Source organism: Dipodomys ordii, unplaced genomic scaffold (genome assembly GCF_000151885.1).
Source record: "Dipodomys ordii isolate 6190 unplaced genomic scaffold, Dord_2.0 Scaffold57, whole genome shotgun sequence".
NCBI lineage: Eukaryota > Metazoa > Chordata > Mammalia > Rodentia > Heteromyidae > Dipodomys > Dipodomys ordii.
In genome coordinates this window covers 722,634-744,765 of record NW_012267273.1, presented here as the reverse complement: position 1 = coordinate 744,765, position 22,132 = coordinate 722,634, and the positions used below count along the sequence as shown (strand labels likewise).

The 22,132-nt window shown below is 39.2% G+C and overlaps 1 protein-coding gene across 1 annotated transcript in view; it reads right to left on the bottom strand.

Moving 5' to 3' along the window:
* The window catches only part of Wdr64 (WD repeat domain 64), a 151,008-nt gene extending 129,132 nt beyond the window's left edge, over positions 1-21,876 (bottom strand). Inside the window, exons 1-4 of the mRNA XM_013021734.1 lie at positions 21,732-21,876; positions 16,289-16,419; positions 6,572-6,674; positions 2,898-3,001 (exon numbers count right to left, since the gene is read on the bottom strand). Of these exons, the coding sequence (XP_012877188.1) occupies positions 2,898-3,001; positions 6,572-6,674; positions 16,289-16,419; positions 21,732-21,876 (483 nt within the window). The remainder of the gene's footprint in view (positions 1-2,897; positions 3,002-6,571; positions 6,675-16,288; positions 16,420-21,731) is intronic.
* Between the last annotated feature and the right edge of the window lie 256 nt (positions 21,877-22,132).

Below are 22,132 nucleotides of genomic sequence, written 5' to 3'. Positions count from 1 at the left end.
GCAATGAGCAAGGTTTATCTTCCTTGGCTTATGCTTCGCACTTTAAACAGTGTTAAGCTTTATTATTTTGTTCCTTATAAGCAAACTCTCTCACCTATGTGTAGTTTTTCAGAGCAACCTCTGTGCAAAGCAACACTAACAGAAAATGACAAGAGTAGTTCATGCTAAATAGATCATCAAACATAGAGAAATGTTGAAACATCTAGATAGCATTGTTCAATTAAAAAAATCTCTCCCAAAACTAATGAAAGTCTTCATGTTTTATCCAGGAGAACCATTGTTTTATTCAATAAGTCTCTGTTGAGGGAATATCAAACCCTGGGTACTGTGCTAGTTGAGAGTTGGATTTGTCCCATGCAGAAAGCTAACGGCTATTAGCAGCCTTTCATACCCTGGATGCCTAAAGGCTCCCAAAATGAAGACAAGTAGCTGAAGCATCTCAGTGATGCAGTTCCTTTGGTTGCTCCATGGTCATAGGAAGTGTGTAGGAAATTGTCTTCCAAACGAATGGTTATATGAAACAGAAAATGTGAATCAGGAAGAGCACTGAACCTGTTGTCATGGCTCCCTACAGACCTCCTTTCATCTGAAATGATAGAAAACTTTCCAACCTGGAATGTACTTCTAGATGAGGAAGGACAGCAGAACAGAGTACCATTGGTTTCCTATCATAATTCTGGATTCTAGCTTTTTTGGAAGTTACCTGCCTGAAGTCCTTTCCTTCTCGATGTTTTCATAAACCTTGTGCATCTATTTTGAGTTTTTAAAATCCAGCCTTTGGGGCAGAAATTTTTATTAATGACATTTTCAGTCCATATTACGGAGAAAATCCTGAGTTGTATCTATTCTATTTTAAATTTGTGGAGGGGAAGGGGAAAAACAAATCGTTTAAATAAGGATACAGGTGGACCCATTGCAGCAATGAGATGTGCAAGGCGTTATGTCGAAAATGAACTTTACAAATTTGGTGCGGGGCAGGAGGGTGCCCAGGGAGGATTGGGGGGGGGTAGGGGGAGGATGGGAAGGGATGGGAAGAGAAAACAAAGGAGGAGGCTACAATGCTTGATAAGAAATGTACTCATTATCTTGCCCATGTAATTGTAACTCCTCTGTACAGTATTTTCACAATAAAAAAAAATCTTAAACTTCAGATTGACTTTCTGAAAGACATTTGTAGTTTTTGATGACTTCAGTTTACTTTTCACCTACATGTGTTGTCTTATTTGAAAGGAATATAACATTTAAAACATTTATTCCTAGTGTATTGAATTTTAACATATTTTTAAGCAATCCATTGTCTCCAATTGCATTATAAGAAATGATGCGTTTGTTATCCTGCCCATGTAATTGTAACTCCTCTGTACAGTATGTTCACAAATAAAATTAAATTAAATTAAAAAAAAAGAAATGATGCGTTTGTATATATGAATTTCCATGTGTGCAACCATGAGTTTTTGTGTCTGCGCTTGTGTGTATGTTTTATAGCATCTCTAATGTCACCTTCACTTGTTAAATATAATAAAAAGCTGTTTCATTACATAGATCATTATCTTTCTCCTCATACATTTCAGATAGCATCATTGTTCCACTTTTTTTTTTGAGGACACAACGGTAAAAAAGATTGGAAGAGAAATAATGTAAGAAAATAAAGAGATAGAGATGGGGTTGTGTATTTAATAAGATGAATTCATTTTTGTTTTCCAATAATTTTGTTCATGAAAGTAATGGCTACATTTGTTTGAGTGCTTACAATGATGTACACACTCTATACATACTGACTCACGTACACGGGACAGTTTCTATGAGAGGCAAGGCATCTGGTTCTGGCAGATGAGCCAGGGCCCAGCTGAATGTGCACTGAGCTGGGATCCAGGCTCCGCACCCAGACTACAGGGGCCCCAGGGATTGGCTGCCAGCACCAGCAGAACCTCATGACTTGTTACTTCTACTTCTGACAGATACTGAGCTGGGCATTACTGGAGAGCTGAAAGGTACGGGCAAAATGTTAACCATATGATGATTGTTCAAATAGGTGTTTCTAGTATAAAACCTTCCATTTGGGATCATTAACTACCCTTTCCTGCAAAAGCAGTCGAAAATGTTTCTCTCTTTTTTCCATTTCTTTAATTTCCTCGACTATACTAAAATTAAATAATTACAAAGCTTTAACATAAAATCTGCCACTGTCACTAATTACAACTTTTGAGCCCTAAGCGCTCACATTTTCTTTTCCTAGTGAAATGTTTTCTGGGACATCTAATCATTCACTCCACTAAAATCTAAACACAAGTGTCCAAAGCTTATATATTTAGAAAGAAGTGGTACTGATAATAGTGATGCCTTATGTAGGAAGTGATTGTTCATTAAGTGTTCCTACCGCCATTATTTAATTTGATTTTTCTCTGTCATTCTCATTCAATGGACATGAGATAAGAGATATGAGCAGATGTTAGTGACTCCTGAAATTCTCCTATTTAACATTACCACTGGAAAAAATGAGCAGTGGAATTTCAACTATTTTGTGTACTCCAAGCGCAAAGATTTTGATGAGACGAAGGTTAGATGATGACAAAATCTGTTGGCTTGTGAATGTCTCTGATTTTGTTAAGAAACTATCCAGATCAGCCTTTAACTGTATGGAGACCATATGGTTCAATGTGACATGCTTAAGGAGGAGAAATGCCAAATGAGTCACCAAACCTCAGAAACTGCCCGGACTCAGCAATCTCAGCAATCATGACTGCCAATACTTTGGTTTAATTTTTGGAATACTCTGAAATAGGACTTTTTTTTACCTTAAACATGTGCATAATGCATACAAAAATACAAGATGAAGGGAAAAAGAGAGAGAAAGGGGAATGGAGGAGAAGGGCAGGGAATATAACATTTTAAATTACCTGGTTGTTAAAGACTGTTATTAATCCTTTCTGAGAAGCTGTTATTAGTAAATCCAACTGAGGGATCTTGACGATGCTCTTAATCACATCCCGTCTCCTACTACCTGTCAAATAGCACAATATTTATTTCATCTTCCAGTGACAAACATTTTAAAACTCATCTGTTACGCTGGAGATGAGAGAGGGGGGGGAGAGAAAAAAACAACACTGGCAGAAACCACTAAGTTAAAATAGAATATAACCATTAAAAACAGCAACTACCACTTTTTAATTACATTTAGAGATAGAGATACAATCTGAATAAACAGATTTCCAAGAGAATAGGTAAGATGCACCCCCACACCTCATGCACACATCAGGATGCACAAGTGAGCATCTTTTGAAACCATTCCTATTTTGAGGTTCTCTACATCTCTTAGAAATCTTTTCTTTTAAGTACCACTGTCATGGTTTACACAGAATAAAAATAAGTCCTAATATGATCTCAGACTTCTCATATAAAAGAATGATGCTATTTTAATATTGTTATTAAAGCACAGTAGGCACTCTGATGTTTCTATGTCCAGATCTGAATAATAAAGCCATATATACACTGGACTTCTTCCTAAGGTGATTTAATTTTTTTGTTTTTATTTTTGGGGGACAAGGTCTTGCTGTGTACCCTAAGCTGGCCTTGTACTTCCCATCCCCTTTTCTCCTTCTAAGTGCTGAGATTACAAGTGCCCCACCACACCTGGCTCTAGGGTGATTTAAGTTTTATAATTGTAAACTCTCAAAGAGGAAAAGAAGTAAGCAGACCTCATATTCTAGTACTACAACCTCAGGTCTATATCAGAAGAAAAGACATTGACCTCAAAGGGGTGCAAATTAGGTGTTGGGGACTGTAAGTTATACCATTTGTGTACACAGTATGTACATATATAGATGCACCTTGTCACTAATACTTGAAGTACTAACATGTCCCAAAATAGGATGTGTGTGTGTGTGTGTGTGTGTGTAAGAGAGAGAGAGAGAGAGAGAGAGAGAGAATAGCAAACGAGTTTAGGAAAGCTCATGGGGAATCAATAAGGTAGAAAGCACTAAGGCACTATCCTAGCTTACATCACCATCATTCTCACTGCTTTGAACTCTTCTTAAAATGGACAATTGCTAACTCAGAAGCAGGAGAAAAGGTGAAGAATGAGTCAAAAGGTGTCCTTAGATACGCCCAGCTCTCCTGTAGTTTTTTGTCTCTCAGACAGCTTTAGAACGGCCCATGGGCTCCTCTACCCTTGTCTCTCCAACTTTGTCTGCTATTTTTCTTTCCCTCCTGACAGAATCCTGAGCTTTGTTCTCTCTTTCCTCCAGACTTTCATCCCCTTCTCTCTGGGGGCTTTCCTCACCCCTCACGTCTATTCCTCCTCCCACTCCAAGGGCACATCCTTCCTGTACCACTGTTGATTTTTTTTGTTTTTGTTTGCCTTCACAGCTTGCTTACTTCATTTTTTCTCCTACAGAACTTATTACTTCCTGACACATTGTGCAGTCTACTGGTTTGATTTGTTTTACTTGTCTGTCTTCCCTTGTTTTCCAACTCGAGGTCAGAGATTTTTGGCACTCAGAAAGGTGCCTGGACTACACTGTAGACTTTAAGCACATATTGTTTTAGGGAACATGAATAAATGATGGAATCCAACTTCCATCTACAAAGATGCTTTTTAGAATGCCAGCAGCACTTCTATCCTGGGCTCTGGTCCGTCCACACCTCAATGGTGGTGGCAGCTGGGATTACACTCCCCCCCCAACCCCGTTTTTTATCCTTCAGTGATGCTTTTCATGACCAGAGGCTGGGCTATGCAGATGGTTTACAAAAACATGAAGTCAAAAGACTCCACATAGACCTCCCCTATGACCCAGCAAGCCCACTTCTGAGCATTTACCCAAATGATCACAAACAAGGCACAAGCACAATTATATTTATTACAGCATTATTCACCATGGCTAAGATATGGAACCAACCCAGATGCCCCTCAGTAGATGAATGGATTAAGAAAATGTGATTATATATATACATATATATAGAAAGAGAGAGAGAGAGACAGACAGACAGACAGACAGAGACAGAGACACAGAGAGAGGAATTCTATGCTTCCATCAGAAAGAATGGCACTGCCTCATTTGTTAGGAAATGGAAAGACTTGGAAACAATCATATGAAGTGAAGCCAGGCCCAAATAAATATAGGTCCTATGGTTTCCCTTATATGCAATAGTTAAAATGTCTAAGATAATCTTATCAGATGAGCAGAAACACTCCAAAGCTATGTACAGATGACCATATAAGATGATGCTAACAGAATGAACCCCAAGATATGGACACAAGAAGTTTTTCTTAATTGTTGTTGCTGTTTTCAATGTACTATATGATTTTTTGGTTTCTTTTGTATGCTCTTCCCTATGGTATATCCCCTGTTGTCACTATATTTGATTTTAGTACCCTGCATCTTATATATACATTTATCTAAGGGGAATAACAAAATGTTGAAACAAGGACACAGGATGACCCATTGCAACAATGATACTCATAAGACACTATGTTGGAAATGAACTTTACAACTTCGGGACTGGTGGGGAAAGGCATAGTGGGAGAAAAACAAAAGAGTGGGTAACAGTGATGGACAAGAAAGGTACTCATTGCCTTACTCATGTCTATGTAAACCCCTCTGTACAACATTTTTACAATAAAATAAAATTTTTTAAAAAGAAGTTGAGTTGGGCGTTGGTGGCTCACACCTGTAATTCTAGCTACTCAGGAGGCTGAGATCTGTGGATCATGGTTCAAAGCTAGCCCAGGCAGGAAACCACTAGAAAACCAGAAGTGGTGCTGTGGCTCAAGCTGCAGAGCACACTGGCCTTGAGCTGAAGAGGTGCAGGGAAATCGCCCAGGCCGAGTTCAAGACCCATGACTCACAAAAAAAAAGAAATTGAGGTGCTTTTTTTGTTTTTTGTTTTTTAGAACACCAGAGATCTGACTTAGACTACATTCTTGTGTCTGAGATGATGGGATGAAATGCTGGAAGACAGAGGTAGACGAAGGCTTTGAATATTCTCTTCCCCACCATCTCCCCTCCAGAGTCGAGTACTGGGAAGAAAATCCAATGTTAACAGTGGGGTGGGATGGGAGCTCTCAGGTCCTGGCTCTAATTTTAAATTAGATAACCAGTATAAGTTGCAACCTGCACTAATGCCCCATAGGGTTGGTGTAAACTACCTGCATAGGAAAAATCTCCCCAAGGTAATCAAGGACAGGAGGAAATGGAGAGAAATCCTAACTTGAGAATTCCAAGACTATTTTCAAAATGAATGATTCTCTTTGGTACTTGAACTACTGACATACTATCAAACAGATTTTTTTTTTTTGCAGGTCTGGGCTTCTCTGGGAGATAGATGTGAAATGTTCTGCTCTCCCATTCACCATGAAGTATCCTCCAGAGCAATGAGGGCATTTCCATTTTCACTACAGTTACAGTTTCTTCTCAAACTGTATGTAAAACAGTCACTGGTCATCAGACTTATGAAAAACTGAGCAAGCAAATAAAATGAAGGAGCTCCAATGGAAACAATGCTCCCCATACTTCTTTTAAAAACAGATATGTCAAAATTCATGCCAATTTGGAAAGGAAATATGGAATATCACCTGAAATCACAATTCGCTGTTTTCTAGACACCAAGAAAATCAAGTTTTCTTCATCCAACTGGGCAGCAAGAGGATCTTCTTCAGTGGAGAAGTATCCGAAGATCTAGGATCCCAAACAACACATACAAACATATACAGGATCTCAGTTATAACAGAGTTTATGTTAATGGAATCAAAAGCCTAATTTAGAGTAGTACCTAGTACCTTGCTGTATGATGACAGTGAGTTACCATATTAAAAGGGGCCACCTGACACATTCATGAAACTCTGTATTAGTGATGCATGATTTCTTACCTTCTTTCCCCTTGCTTTCTTTTCCCTTTCCTTCCTTTCCTTCTTTCCTTTCTTTCTGCCTCTCTTTCTTAGTTGGCTCTTGAGCATGCTAGGCAAGAGCTCCATAACCTGAGTTACCACCCAAGCCCTATGTTATGCTTTGAAACATAAGCGTATACTTGTCAGCCTCCACCCCCCAACTTGCTTTGCAAACCCCATAAATTCTACTAGAGTGCATCCTGACTCATTGATGTGTGAGTAAAGTCGGACAGGCTCCACTATTTTCCAGCAAGCTTCCCCTTTGAGCTTAAAGGAACTAGTAACTAAATCACTGAATTGGAAGTAACATCCATTGCAATTAATTTTTTAATAGCATTTTATTTATTTAATGCTACCACACGAGCCACAGCTAGACTTCTGGCCTTTGTTGGTGGTTATTTTTAGATAAGAGTCTCATGGACTTTTCTACTTGGGCTGGCTTTGAACCTCCATCCTCAGATCTCAATCTCCTAAAAATCTAGGATAACAGGCATAAGCCACTAGGATCCTCCTGGGTAGTAGTCTTTTCTACTTCCTCCTTCACATGCCCATATCTAAACATTACATGTATCACAGCTGTCCTGATCATTTCTTATAATTAGGCTTCATTCTATACAAAAGCAGGATCAGCTGGGTGCCAATGGCTCATAGCTGTAATCCTAGTTACTCAGGAGATCTGATGATTGAGGTTCGAAGCCAGCCCAGGTAGTAAAGGCTGTGAGACTCTTATCTCCAATATCAACTTTTTTGTTTTTGAGAAAAAGCTGAAAGTGGTACTGTGGCTCAAGTGGTAGAGCACTAGCCTTGAATACAAAGAGTCTCATGGACAGCACCCAGGCCCGGAGTTCAAGCCCCAGGACTGGCAATAAAACAAAACATAATTAACTTTTTATCCTTCCAGAAAACATAGCTCATAGTTCATTTGAATCCATTTCATTGGTAACAAGACTCTGGGTTTGACAGGTAATTTTCTTGAAAATTGAGAAAAGTGAAAGGTATCTTAATAGATCTGTGTTATAATGAACAAGGCTGTTTTATTACTGCAATTTCTTTTCTTTTTTTTGGATTCGGTCGTGGGGCCTGAACTCTGTGCCTGGGCACTGTCCCTCAGCTCTTCAGCTCAAGGCTAGCACTCTACCACTTGAGCCACAGTGCCACTTCCGGCTTTTTTTTTCTGCTTATGTGGTGCTGAGGATTGAACCCAGGGCCTCATGCATGCAAGGCAAGTGCTCTACCACTGAGCCACCTTCCCAGCCCATTACTGCAATTTCTTTAGACATCATTCACTAATGAATTATCCAGTGAAGAGTCATGTACTGTCTGCACCTTAGCTCACAGCATAGCCTTTAAGGCGATAGTAATCCTATCATCACATAGCCCAGTGTTTGAATTCAGGATCTGCAACTAATTGATAGAACAAACTTCATCTTCTTAAGTCTCAATATTCTTTTCCACAACTAAAATAGAAGGATAAACTTCTGAGCCATGTTTTTAAATGATGTTTAAATGACATCTGTGTAAAGCATTTTTTCATTTTGCCTGGCACACAGAAATTAGCCGGGCACCGGTGGCTCATGCTTGTAATCCTCAGGAGCTACTCAGGAGGCTGGGATCTGAGGATTGTGGTTCATAGCCTTCCGGATCCATGTGACTCTTATCTCCAATAAACCACTCGAAAACTGGAAGTGGCTCTGTGGCTCAAGCGGTAGAGTGCTTGCCTTGAGCAGAAGAGCTGAGGGACAGCACCCAGGCCCAGAGTTCAAGCCCCATGACCGATAAAAAACAAACCAAAAAATTATTATTTAAAAATACATGGCTATTGTCATTAGAAAGCTTAGTCTGAGAAGTCTACTGGGAAAGTATTTTAAGTTATATAAAGACAATTACTAATGCAAATAAAGCTCCCTCTAAGGGTAGTATTGAAAACCACCAGTCTACTTGGGGATTGAACTGGTTTCTTTGATAAGAAAGATGTGTTCAATGGGGTTGTTACCAGAGAAAGAAAGTAGATAAGGAGAATCCATGTAAGGGAAGGGGAAATTCTCAATTCAACGTCTCAATTTCTGTGCCAATCATAGGAACCTGAAGCCCCAAATATAGGAAACTTATCAAGTAGCTTACCAAGGATTTATTTAGCCAAACAGAATAAAGTAGTGAGAACTAGAAGGGGCGGTGGGGGTGGGGGGCGGAATCACACCTTTCTGCCTGTAGGAGATGGAAGCAGGGAGACTTAAATATGGTTGCTCTTGTCCCAGATACATTTTTTACCTTCTGAGCTAAGGATTCCAGCTTGAAGCTCCACACGGGCATATGGTCACCTAGCAACAGTCATCAATCATTTTGTTAAGTCCTTGTTTTTGCTATTACTGGCACTTGGGGAAAATAAGTCTCAAGTCTTATTATCACTGAAAACACGGCTATGAGCAACTGTAGTACACCTGTCATTACCCATGTCTTGCCGCCACCTTTTCACCCTCCACAACTGGCTTGGAGCAAACTCAAGACCATCTTACAATCCATGCTGGCTTTGTATCCATTCTTTCTTCACTTCTTTTCAAAGGGAGACACAATTCCCTTTCCAAGGCTCATCCCTCCAGCTTTTCTCTTCACCTTTCTTTTTTTTTTTAATTTTATTTTCTTGTGAGGTTACAGTTACATCAGTAAGGTAATGAGTACATTTCTCCTCACCTTCCATTTCCTCAGTTTTTCTCCTTTTCCTTTCCCCAGCAACTTCAACCGCTCTTTCTGACTTTTTAACATTTAGAAGTGTTCAAATCTCTCCCATTAAATAGACAATACAATAAAGCTTCCTAGGTCAATAACAACACAGGTAACAACCCCTAGGTCTGGTCCTACTCTTCTCCAGCTTCCTTTTCCAGTGTCATGTTTCTTACATTGGTGCTCAAGTTGGGATTTCTCTCCTTAAGTCACAGTTTGGTTTCTATTAGCTATAATTATGAGCAGACTTTCCATTTTTGAATGCTTATACCTTTCCTTCTGTATTATGGTTTATCGATTGCTGCCCAAACAAGAGATCACAAATCTACCCATTTAACGTAACACCTCGTTATTGGCTCACAAATTACATGGGTTAGAAATCCAGGGTAAAAATCCAAGAGTCATTTGAGACACATTTTGACTGGAATCTATAGGGGAGGAATCGAACTCCAAATTCACTCAGATTGGCAGTCTGAGATCCCTTTGCTTTCTTGATGTCAGCTAAGGCTGCTGAGCTTCTAGAAACTCCTATTTAGTCCTAGTGTATGGATATCCACTCAGCAACAGCAACAGAAACTCAAGACTATCCTCCCTTCTGCCTTATTTTTAAGACAGTACTTTGGATCCACTGAGATAATCTAGGATGATCTTCTTATTTGAAGTTCAGATGATTAGTTCCTTAAATCTATCTACAGAATCCCTTCACAGCTTCATCTAGACTAGATTAAGAGTTGATTGCACAACCAGGGGCAAGGTTTGTGAGTAAGAACATCCTTTTATCATCCTGCCTATCACTCTCTCATTAATAAACACTACTCAGTACCATTTAAATTACACAATATTTTTTCATTGTAAATGTTTAGCAGTCAATTTTACCTGAGATAAGAGTGAGAAATAATAATTTTCAGACACTAATATGAAATGACAATGGAAATGAGTCTGAAAGGATTCTGAGGTTATAAATTCCAATGTTTTTCAGAGCTGGAAGAAATCTACAAATTTGGGCACCTAATTTTTAATAGTGTACTCTACATGCCTATGATATTTAAATAAAAAAGCAGCTTACAGTTATTTAGCTTGCTTTGTATTTTCTATATGTGTTGTGCAGATAATGACAATGTATCTGTTTAGCTATCTGAGAACAGACGCAGGAAAACATCTAGCCACAATATCTCCTGGGAAGCAATGTTATATATGATAGGACTTAAAAATGGATTTTACTCCTGCTTCTAGCGTCAATGGTCATAGGACATCAAGTGTCTTAATATCTCTGAGTTTTGCCCATCTGGAAAATAGAGATAATCAGTAAAATTCCTCACCTTCTGGCATTGTTAGGAATTAAATGCAGATGTGCATGATTAGATTTATTAGCAATTAGGGAGACGAGATAGCCCTTCAGTTGCATGGAGTTCCAGGTAGGGAAGGTTAATCAGAGTCAACATTTGAGAAGTTTAATGTCAGTGAATCCAGAGATGTTACAAAAACAGAGCCCAAGCATCATCTTTGCTGTTCAGCCTGTTCAGGAATATTGAGACTTATTCCCAGGTACTTTCCCATGCATGTATCTTGTTCTTATGGCCATCTGGAGGCAGATTCTACTATGTAGGATGTCTGCCTCAGCATCCATCCTGTTTCCTGCTTTCTCTCTTCTCTTTGGTGGTGATAGAATTGAGGTTTGGACTTGAAGCTTAGTATGTGGTACTCTGGCACTCTCCTGCTGGGCTACACTTCCGCCCCTGTTTTTCACTGGTTAATTTTAGGATTGAGTCTCATTTCCCATGCTGGCTTTACCAGAGCTGAGGTCCACCTATTTTCAGACTTCCCATCATCTCTGGGATAACAGGTCCACACCAACACCTCCAGCTTTCCTCCTGTTGGTAGAGTCCCTGGACTTTTCTACCTGTCCTAAGCTGGAGCTAAAATGTTCCTGCTATAAGCCTCCTTCATAGCTTAAAGTGGCAGGTATATGCCACTTTGCCCAGGCATGTAGATTTGGAAACTATTTCTTGAATTTTCCTGTCTGAGCTGGCTTTGGACCATGATCTTTCAGTTGTCATCAAAGTTCCTATTATTATACACACCTGGTTGATATATTTTCAAATTCTCAAAATCTACTGAATAAAAACTTAAGACACTATGTCAAATAAACCTCAGGAAACAATAAAAGTTTAACATTTTGAAAAGAAATATTTTAAACAAGTATTATTAGAGATGAAAAAACAAGCCAGGGTCTGATAGGTCATACCTTTAATCCTAACTACTCAGTAGGCTGAAAGCTGACGATTATGATTCAAAGTAAGATCAAGCAGGAAAGTCCATGAGACTCTTATTTCCAATTAGCCACCAAAAAAGCCAGAAGGGAGCTATGGTTCAAGTGATAGAGCACTAGCCTTGAGCAAAAACATCAAGGACAGTGCCAAGGCCTTGAGGTCAAGCCCCAGAACTGGCACATAAAAAGAAAAAGAAAACATTTCCTTTCCTTGCATCATGGATCTCAAATTAGCTCTTTCCACATTTTAAGTCATTAGAAACAGACATTGGTTGAGTATTTTATGACTATTAGATATGCTCTGACTATTAGACTGTGAATTTTCTCTTAGTTATGCTTCTTACAGGGTTTGGTTCATACTGAATTGACTCATTTTTTTAAATTAATCTTTCCCCCTGATTACACAATAAACTTATGAGTGTTCTAGAAATATGGAGAATATGAAAAACAGGTAGAAGAAAACAAAAAACTTTGTACTCATTTTTAACTTACCCTGGAACATTATTTTAACATTTCTGAAAGGAAAAAAAATCAGCTTTATAATAATTCACTTTTTGGAAGAAACACAATTATAAGGCACCTTGTATGGTAGCCCATGACTCATGTTTGTATTAATTTGTATTGAGCTTAAAAAATGTTCCAGTTGGGCACTGTGACTCACACCCGTAATCCTAACTACTCAGGAGGCTGAGATCTGATGAATTAAGGTTTAAGGCCAGACTGGGTAGAAAAGTTCACTGCACTCCCTCTCTACTGGGTAAAAAGCCAGACCGAAGGAATGGATCTAGTAGAACATCAGTCCAGAACCCGCGAGGCCAATACAAACATTAATACAGTGGGATGGTGTGGTAGGAAAAGTAAGTCATGTCTGAATGGGACTAATTCACTGGTTAACTTTGTAAACTTAAAGCAGTCACATTTCTTTAGCTCTTCTAAAAATTTAATTTCATTTATTTTTTCTTCCTTAACCCACAAAGGCTTATTGATTAACATATCAAGTAGCCTATACATGGCAAATGCTAGAATCTTATTTGGTGAATAAAAGGATAATTGGTTGGTGTACAACTTCCTTCATAGGAATAATTTTTATTTCTGTTTGCATTTTAATTTTGGGGGGCTTTTTAATTTTTATTATCTTTTAAGTAGCTGTACAAAGGCGTTGCTATTTAACAAAGCAGTTTATAAATACAATAGCTCTCTTTCAATATAATTTTCCTTCATCATGAATTATAAACACAGGTCTAGGTGATGTCTTGCTTGAATTCTAAAATATTATCATTCTATGAATTCCAAGGGCAAACACAAATTCTCCAAGATCAAATGCAGCTAAAAGCAGAAAAAAGAATGTGTAGCATTTTGTGCCACAACGAGATTGATAATTTAGAACCCGATTCCTGCCTCTGTGCATCGACCAGGCGTGACCCCATCTGAGCTCTGGTGTGTCTTGAGGATGCCAGCAGGCATGCATTTCCCTGGGGGGAGCAGGGATGGCCCTTCCTTCATGCGGGGCAAAGGTTCTGCGCCTGGTTGCCAGACTCAGGTGATGGTTTGTGGAAAGTGCCATTCCTGCTCCTCCTGTTAACCCTGTAGAACAATGCCTGGAGACCCCCTTTGTGTACTCTCCCGTGCTTTACCTACTTTTACAACCTTGATTACTGGAACTGCTCCACATTTGTTGACTAGGATAAGCTTTTCCTGCTTACTGACTTATTAAACTCTCATTGTCTGTGTTCCTCATAAAACTGTTTAAGATTAACTCTCTGCCCCCTGACTGAAGATTTACTTCTGCTGCCTGCTTGCTGCATATAGGCATGTGATGTTTCAATAAACTCTGTCTATACCTGCATAGTATGGTCCCTTTCTGCCTACCAGACACCGCATTCCTGGATCTCACTGTGTAAACAGCAACACCTCTGAGCCTGATTTTAAAAGAACGAAGCCAATGTGCCTAGTATATGTGAGTCTCATGGTTCAACTCTAGAACTGTAAAATAACAACAACAACAATAATAATAACAACTGCCTTTAGTTCTTTTTTGCTAGTCCTGGGGTTTGAATTCAGAGTTCTGTGATTGTTAGGCTTGTTCATGATTGGCACTACATCACTTGAAACAAATCTTCAGTCTACCTTTTTGCTGGATAATTGGAAATAGTCCATTAGACTTTTCTGCCTGGACTGGCTTTGAACCATGATCCTCTAGGTGCCAGCCCTCTGAACAGCTAGGTTTACAGGCATTAGCTTGTAACACCTGACTATGACTCTAATTCTTATAACCTGATAAGCTAATAATAGCTGGCAAATTATTTTTTTAATATTCCATACTGAAATAAAGTTAATTTTAATTTATTTGTAAAAATGATACATCTGAAGGCCAGAAAGGTTAGGTCACACAGCTTGAAGTAGAAATTCTCTGAGGAACCTTGACACAAATTGTGTGGAAAAAAAACACAGAACAATAAAAGCAGAACCTTCCTGCACTGTTTCCTAAACCTCAGGTGACTCTTCATATATATAAAGTATGTCAGAGGCTAGTCACAAGTTGTCCTATTAAACTTGGGTAAGATATATAAGGATCCTGGTATGGGAATCACAACTGTAATCCCAGCTACTAAAGAGGCAGAGATCAGGAGTATCACACTTTGAGGCTAGAATGCGCAGAAAGTTAACAATAATCCATCTTAACTATTAAGCTAGGTATAATGTCTCACACCTGTAATTGAAGCTATGTAAGAGGCATAGGTAGGAAGAACAAATCTGAGTCTGGCTCTGGAGAAAAATAGTTCAAGATCCCATCTGAAAAATTACTAAAAGCAAAGAGGACTAGAGATCCAGGTGTACTGACTCAAGCCCTTAATCCTAGCTACTTAGATAGCAGAGATTGATGCAAATGTAGTTCATGGCCAGCCTCTGGCAGAAAGAAGTTAGCAAGATTCCATTTTAACCAAATGGCCACGTGCAGTGGTGCACACCTGTCATCCCCAGTGACACAGGTCAAATAAAAAGATCATAGCCCAGGCAGACTAGTCACAAAGTGAAAATAACCAATGCAAAAAAGGGGTTGGAGGTGTGGCTCATGTGGTAGACTGCCTGCCTAGTAAGCATGAAGTCCTGAGTTGGAACCCCAGTACCGAAAAATAAAAATAGGACTCCAAGTGATGAACAGGTGTCCTATATCAGGAGTCAATGTTACAAGCAATTATTCAAGGGGAAAAATCTCAGCTCTAAGGCCAAAACTAACTTGATGTATGACTTCGGATCATTCAGGAACCTTTCTGTTTCATTTTCCTCCTCCTTACTGTTGTAATAACATTGTCCAAAGTCTACCTTGTGGATGTTCTAGGAAGATTAAATGAGACTCTAAAGGGCACACAGAAAAAAGACAACTTCTCTAGCTGTAAGAAGATTATAGGTTTGTAACTAGAAAGGGAAAGAGAAAGATGGAGCAGATGTCAGAGAGAATAAGGCTCAATTTCCTCATCTCTACAACCAAAAAAAAAATCAGCTTTACTTTAGGATTGTATTTCATTACATTCTGAGGCCAGATTCCCAGTTACCATAAAATTCCATGTAAACAGAGTTCCCACTGGTTTCCTTGCTGGCATTGGTGATTTGAGGGATACACTAGAGGATTGTTCTCCTGAATTTAAGAGTATAACGTCTCTTGTCTATAGTATCTGCTGTTATTTGATAGACAGCCAGATATTTTTAAAAATCATTTAATTTCTCTGTAAAAATATACATATAACATTATTTTGGTAGTACTGTGAGTTGAGCTCATGGTCATACTGTTTTTATTCGGGAAGCTACTCTACCACTTGAGCCTCTGGGTGGAAATTTCAAGTTAATATTGTGTCAACCAAAAAACATCTTAAAGAACGACATATGTTTACCTGAATTAGGGAAGAGAAAGGAAATGAAAGAATGATGAGGCAAAGGACAAGGGGGGACCAGTATGACAGCGTTATACACAAGACAGTAGGTTGGAAATGATCTGTACAAGTTGGGGGTAGGGATAGGGGGAGGGAAAGTAGGGGGAAAATGAGGGAAGGGGTAACAAGTTTGACAAGAAATGTACTTATTATCTTACAGAAGCTATCAATCAGAGCCAGTTTCTTCTCTTATGTAAGGATTTGGACCCTGAAAATCTTGGTGGTGGTTAAAGGTAACCATAGTTCTAATTGGCAGATTGGCCTAAAAGTGTTTCAGAGTGACTAATGTGTAGTATAGCTCCAACTCTCTGGATAATCCACGTTATTTCATGCAGTAACTTCAGCTAACTGGCTATAGACATTAAAACAGGCAAATAATATGGTGGGTGTCATGTCTGTGGGAGTCATACTTTGTTTTAGTTGTATATCCTGAATGAAGACAAAGAACAACCAGTTTCCTATTATTTAAAGAGCAAGATAATGGAGTACCTCACACCAGTCTATAGATGCATTTGGCTTGTTGCAGAGTTTCCTGTAAAAGCATTTCACATCTTGATTCTTCACTTCAGGACCAAAGAATTGCTGTACCAATTCATAGAACTTGTCACAATCGATTACTTCTGTTGGAAACAACACAGGCACATTTGCAGAAGGTTCCAAAGACTGTGTTACTGTTCTAGCTATTTCTATTCCCTATATATCCATTTCTGTACTGTACCCGTCTGAAAACAAACTTTACCTGAATTTTTGTTTTTGTTTTTGTTTAAGTGTGAGTCTGAGGCTTGAACTCTGGATCTAGGCTTCTTTTACTCAAGGTTAGTACCCTACCAATTGAACCACAGCTCCACTTCTGGCTTTTTGGGGGGTACTTTTAAGTGGAGATAGTCTCATGGACTTTTCTGCCTGGGATGGCTTTGAACTATGATCCTCAAATCTCAGCCTTGTGAGTAGCTATGATTACAGGTGTGAGCCACTGGTGCCCAGCCTTTTTATCTGAATTTTAAAGACCATGCCTTTGAAAACTTAATTAGGCCTTTGCTTAAAATATTACAAAATTGGAGGAAATATTTTTACTTTGATGTTTTGTACCCTCTCCAAAGCTCTCCTTATAGCTATTTTAGAAATTGTGTACAGGAATGTAAAGATAAGAAAATGGATAGCTTCTTGTTCTAGAACTTTTACTAATTTGAGTCGCTGATAGGATTCATCTTAAATAGAAGGTAGAGCTGTGCAGCAATTACTTAGTAAGTAATTGTATATAAACACACCTACACACATTACTTGGATCTTGAAATTTTCCCCCAAATTTATGGATGTGTTTAAATAAGACTATTAAAGGAATTGGATGTATGGATTCTTTGAACTATATAGAGTCAAAACCAGATTCTTTTACTTAACAAAAATTTATATTGATCATTGTGTGACAGCACTAATCTAGACACTTACAAAATGGAAAATTACATAAGCAGAATCTCTGCTGTTAAGGAACTTTCATTCTGATTGGAAGCTCAGGAAACTAGCTACTGAAAAAAATAACTTACAGATTGTGGCAGACAAGAGTTGTTAATGGGGAATTGAATGAAATTTGTGGTGGTCTATAGAGTAAAAACTTGCATAGCTCCCAAGGAACACAAGAGAGCTCCTATGTACTAGAAAGAATCATCTCAACCCCTTTAGTGCTACAGGTATGTATACCAACATTTGAATTCATGGAGTGACATATTTAAGATGAGTGCATTTATGGGTTAGTGACACCGTGGGTATGTCTACCTCAATGACAAGGTGAAAACAAAGGACATCATAGAAAGTGATCTGAGGAAGGAACCAAGTGGGTATCACAGGGTTTTGGGGATGGAATGGACTTCATAAGGCTTCTTTGAAGTGAAGAAAATGTTAAGATGAGACTTGATAAGCGAAATGTAGCTAGTTATACTACAAGCAAATGAGAACATTTAGGCATAGGCTGGTAAATAGAAAGCCACGAGGCTTGAAGGAGGGGGCTGCTGTGGAGGGTTTGTGAGGAGGTTGCAGAGTGGCACTAGGGAATGGGTTGTGAGCTGAGGCCAGAGAGGAAGGAGGGAACTAGGCTCTTGTTTTCAAAAGGATAGTAGGCTATCATTGGATGCTTTGATAAAAGAAATAATATAATCTTAAATTTGTATTGTAAGTGCACTCTGGCTGCTAGTAGGAGGCAGTAATGAAGACTGTAAAACCAATTATGGATAGGAGACTAGGAATGGAGTAGAAGGATGGTACTGTAATAGTATAGGCTTCAGAGAGTGGGGGTTGGAGCCAGACGGATACCAAGGGCCATTGTGCATGCCATAGATTTTCATCAACATAATGATCAGTAGCACATCCTTTCACTCTTGAAAGTATTCTCAGTTAGTCAATAAGTGATATAGGCCCCCTAGAGATGGCTGTGGACATTTTTACATATGCTTGGGAGAATTTGTAAAGGGATTGGATATGGCTGAGTGTAGAAGAGCTAAGTGAAGGAAAATCAAGAATTTCCAGTGATGGCTTTGAAACAGGAATATGGACAGATCTTGTGTCTCAACCTGTCTCCCTCTCCCCCCCCCACATGCCACACACACACACACACACACACACACACACACACACACACACACACACACACACACACACACCAGAAAATATTCAGCCGGAAAGGTCAATAGTGTCAAGGTTGAAAAGCTTTGATCTAGAATGATATTGAGATGTTGGTAGGGACTATGCTTTGCAGGGAAATAAAATCTTCCATTTGGGTTGTATTAAATTTGAGATTCCTGTGAGTATTCACATAACCACTTTGCTCTTTAAAATGCACACCAGCTGGTAAAGATTTATGCTTGACTGTGTCACTGGAGGATGATGAGATTTCTTAGCTTGGATGCTCTGAATTTGACTAGGCCACTGGGAAGATTTCAGAGGAGTATTACTGGGGCTAACTCCTGCCAGCTACATAACATCATTCTGAGGTAGACACTGTTCCAATAAAATGTTCTCAAGCTGGGGGTGGTGGTGCATGTTCAAAACCCCAGCCCATGGAGAGGTGGTGGCAGAAGGAACTTGAATTCAAGGACAACCTGAGTGTAGGGAAAACCCTATCTCAAAACCAAAAATCTCTCTGGTGCTTAGCTCCTTGCCCATAGTAAAACAGTAGACCCTACTTCCCAATATTTATTAATGAACATGAATTTATTTCATACAGCCTTAATAGCCTAAGATAAATCACAATTATATTTTTAATCCCTGCAATCTTCCAGACAAGTCCTATAGTCATGGAGAGGCCAATTTTCTGCAATATTTATCTCCTATTTTTAATCTAATCTTACTTGGATTTTTGTTCTTCTCCAGGGAATCAAGCCTTGGTCAGTTGTTTAGCACACATTTAAGGAGTGTCTTGTGACACCCGGCAGAACCTTGAATGCCCTCCTCAGTCAATGGTCAGAGAGCAGAAATAGCAGCAAACCCATAATCCATAGATGTAAGCAGGCTAAAAAATACATCTGGCAACTTCCTCAAGATAGCAAAAGCTGCATGAGCAGTGCTGAAGGTGGCATTGCTTTGGCTCAGTTTGATGGTTTATATAAAGAGATGCATTTGATTTGGGTCCTGAGAGATGAACAGGGATTTACAGGAGCCAAAAAAAAAGGAAAGGTATCCTATGTGGGGAGAATGATGTGCCAAAATTAAAGTCATCCAAAATAGAGCATATTTAAAATTGCTGGAAAATTTCGGAGAGGGGTGATTGAAAGTGCTAGGAGTTCAGGCTGGAAATGTAGGTTGAAACACGATGGTGAATGTCCATTTAGAACATATAATTGTAGAGGTGAGCTGATATGCCAAGAACATAAAAGATCTACTTTTTAGAGAAAAAAACTGCAGAAGTATAGAGTAATAAATGTGTTGGCAGGAAAACTTATATTAAGATACTATTGTAATAACCCAAGAAAGGTATCAGGACATCAATATTATTCCTAGACATCTAGCTTAGAAAACGAAATAGTGTTTCTGCCAAAAGACTGAGTAAGAACAGAGGAGGCAACTCTCAAGAAAAGAAGGAGGCAACAGAATAATAAAGACCAATCAGGAGAAGCCATGGTAATATCTAATTATAGTAATCCTAGCTACTCAGGAGGATGAGATAAGAAGAATCTCAATTCAAGGCTAGCCTGATCAAGATGTTCATGAGACTCCATCTCTATCATGAAGCAGGATATGGTGGTTTGAACCTGTCATCCCAGCTAAAGTAGATCCTCTGTAAATAAGAGGATCAACGGTCCAGGTCTTCCTGGACAGGAGATGAGTCTCTATCTCAAAAAATGTCCTGAGCAAAAAGAGCTAGAGACATGGCTCAAAGATAAGGTATCTACTAGCAAGTACAAGGACTGAGTTGAAACTGCTTTTATAATGCCAAAAGAGAAAAAGAAAGGAGAAGAAGAAACAGGAGAGAGTGGAGTAATCAAGGGGGGGTGCTACCTAAAGCAGAGGTAGCTAACACAGTCAATGCAGTGAAAGGTCCACATAGGCTGCAAAAGAGAAAACAATTAGTTGAAGTTGGCAACCATTAGCTAATGGAACATGTTGATAAGAGTCTTTTTGGTGATGGGGAAGCAGGGCAGGAGTAGGATTGGCAATGGATTGTTGAGGCCATGAGAAATAATAGAGAAGCAGCAGCGAAATGCACAGGGGTGGCTTGAGGGGAAGAGAAACTCAAGAGAAGTGTTTCAATTGAGAGGATAAAGCCAGTGAAAAAAGAGATCTCACTGCTGTGAGTGCAAAGTAATTGCCTTTGGGGGCAGAGTAAAGGAAGGAAGAGAGGGCCAATGGTGCTTTCGGTAGTTTAGGAAACAGGTTGGGAAGCTTGCTTTGTCCTACAACATAGGGTGCTTGGCTGGGTACCTTGGAGTTCTCTCAGAAGAGATGGTGAGAGTTTGGAAAAGAAGCTACAGAGCTAAGACAACCATGAGTAGGTGAAAAGGACAGTTTTGTTGAGTAGTTGAGAAACTTCAGCCACACTCATAAGATCTAAAGACCATAGCTAGAAGTTCTGAGCCTAACACTTATAACATTAACAACAGTTGAGCAAGTGGGAAGGTGACTTTTCTCTACCTCTCATTGTTCCCTAGATAAGTGAAATTTTATTTCATGAAATCAAATGGAATTTTATTGACTTTAGTGACCTCTAAATTACCAAATACTATTTAAATAATACCTATTTGGGCTCAAGTACTCAAAGTCAAGATCTTTACACACGTGACCATCAAGGCTGACACTTATGAGTTGTGTGTTTCCCTAAAATCCCAGTTTGGTTGCCAGCCTGGCTTACCATTGGCAATTCTAGGACGTTTGCTAGGTGGAGCCTTGCGGGAGGAAGTTAGGCTATTGAGGTTGTGCTTTTGAAGAGGTAACTGAGACTCTGGCCCCTTCGTCTGTCTCCTTTTCTGCCAGGAAGTAAGTAGTTTCTTCTACTATATAATTCTACCAGGAGTTACTGTCTCACCACAGGCCCAAAACAAACGTTTAATCTTCTTAAATTAAAGAACACATCTATTCTTGATTGATTATCTCAGGTATTTGTTACAGTGACAAAGCTAACACAATTGCTACAACATGGCTTCTCTTACCACCTCCTTCTTGGGTCACCAGTAAGCCATTAAATAGTAGTGTCCACAGAAGAACCCCTAGATAGCATTTAACCCAAGAGTCTAATTTTACAATTGGGAAAACTCAGGTTCAGAGAAGCACAAAAAGTTTTGCCATGTCCAATAGCTATTTAGACAAAGTACAAAAGTACTTAGGTCTCCAGCTTCCCAGCTCGCTACTCAGTGTCGGTGCTATTAAGTTGCTTTACTCTGACAGTCTAAATCATGCCCCGGTTCAAATCCGCAACCCTGAGTGGACTTCTCATAATCATGAATCTTACCTTCTTTTGGGATAAACAAGCCTGCTCTCTCCTCTCTTTTCTGGGCTGCTGTCAGTTCAACCAAGTTTTCAAACCTGGACAAGGCTAGTTTAAAATTGTTGATCTGAAGTGTTTGTTTGAATTGCTTTTCCTCCCTGGGATCCATAGGCACACAGGGAAGGTTTTATTTCTGTTCAGAAATACTACTGTAATTTTTCCAATGTGAAAAATCTTCCCATTCTTTCGATGCCTCCCTCTGTTATTCCAGTTTTTGCCCTAGGTCTCATTCCTGTGGTCTTAAAATCCCATTGTGTGGGAAGGAGTAACAGGGTGTTAGCAGGAGGAAAGCTGACTTAGGTTTAATGCATTTTCATACAGGCAAATGCTTCAGTGAAAATCCTCACCTGACCTCACAATGTTAC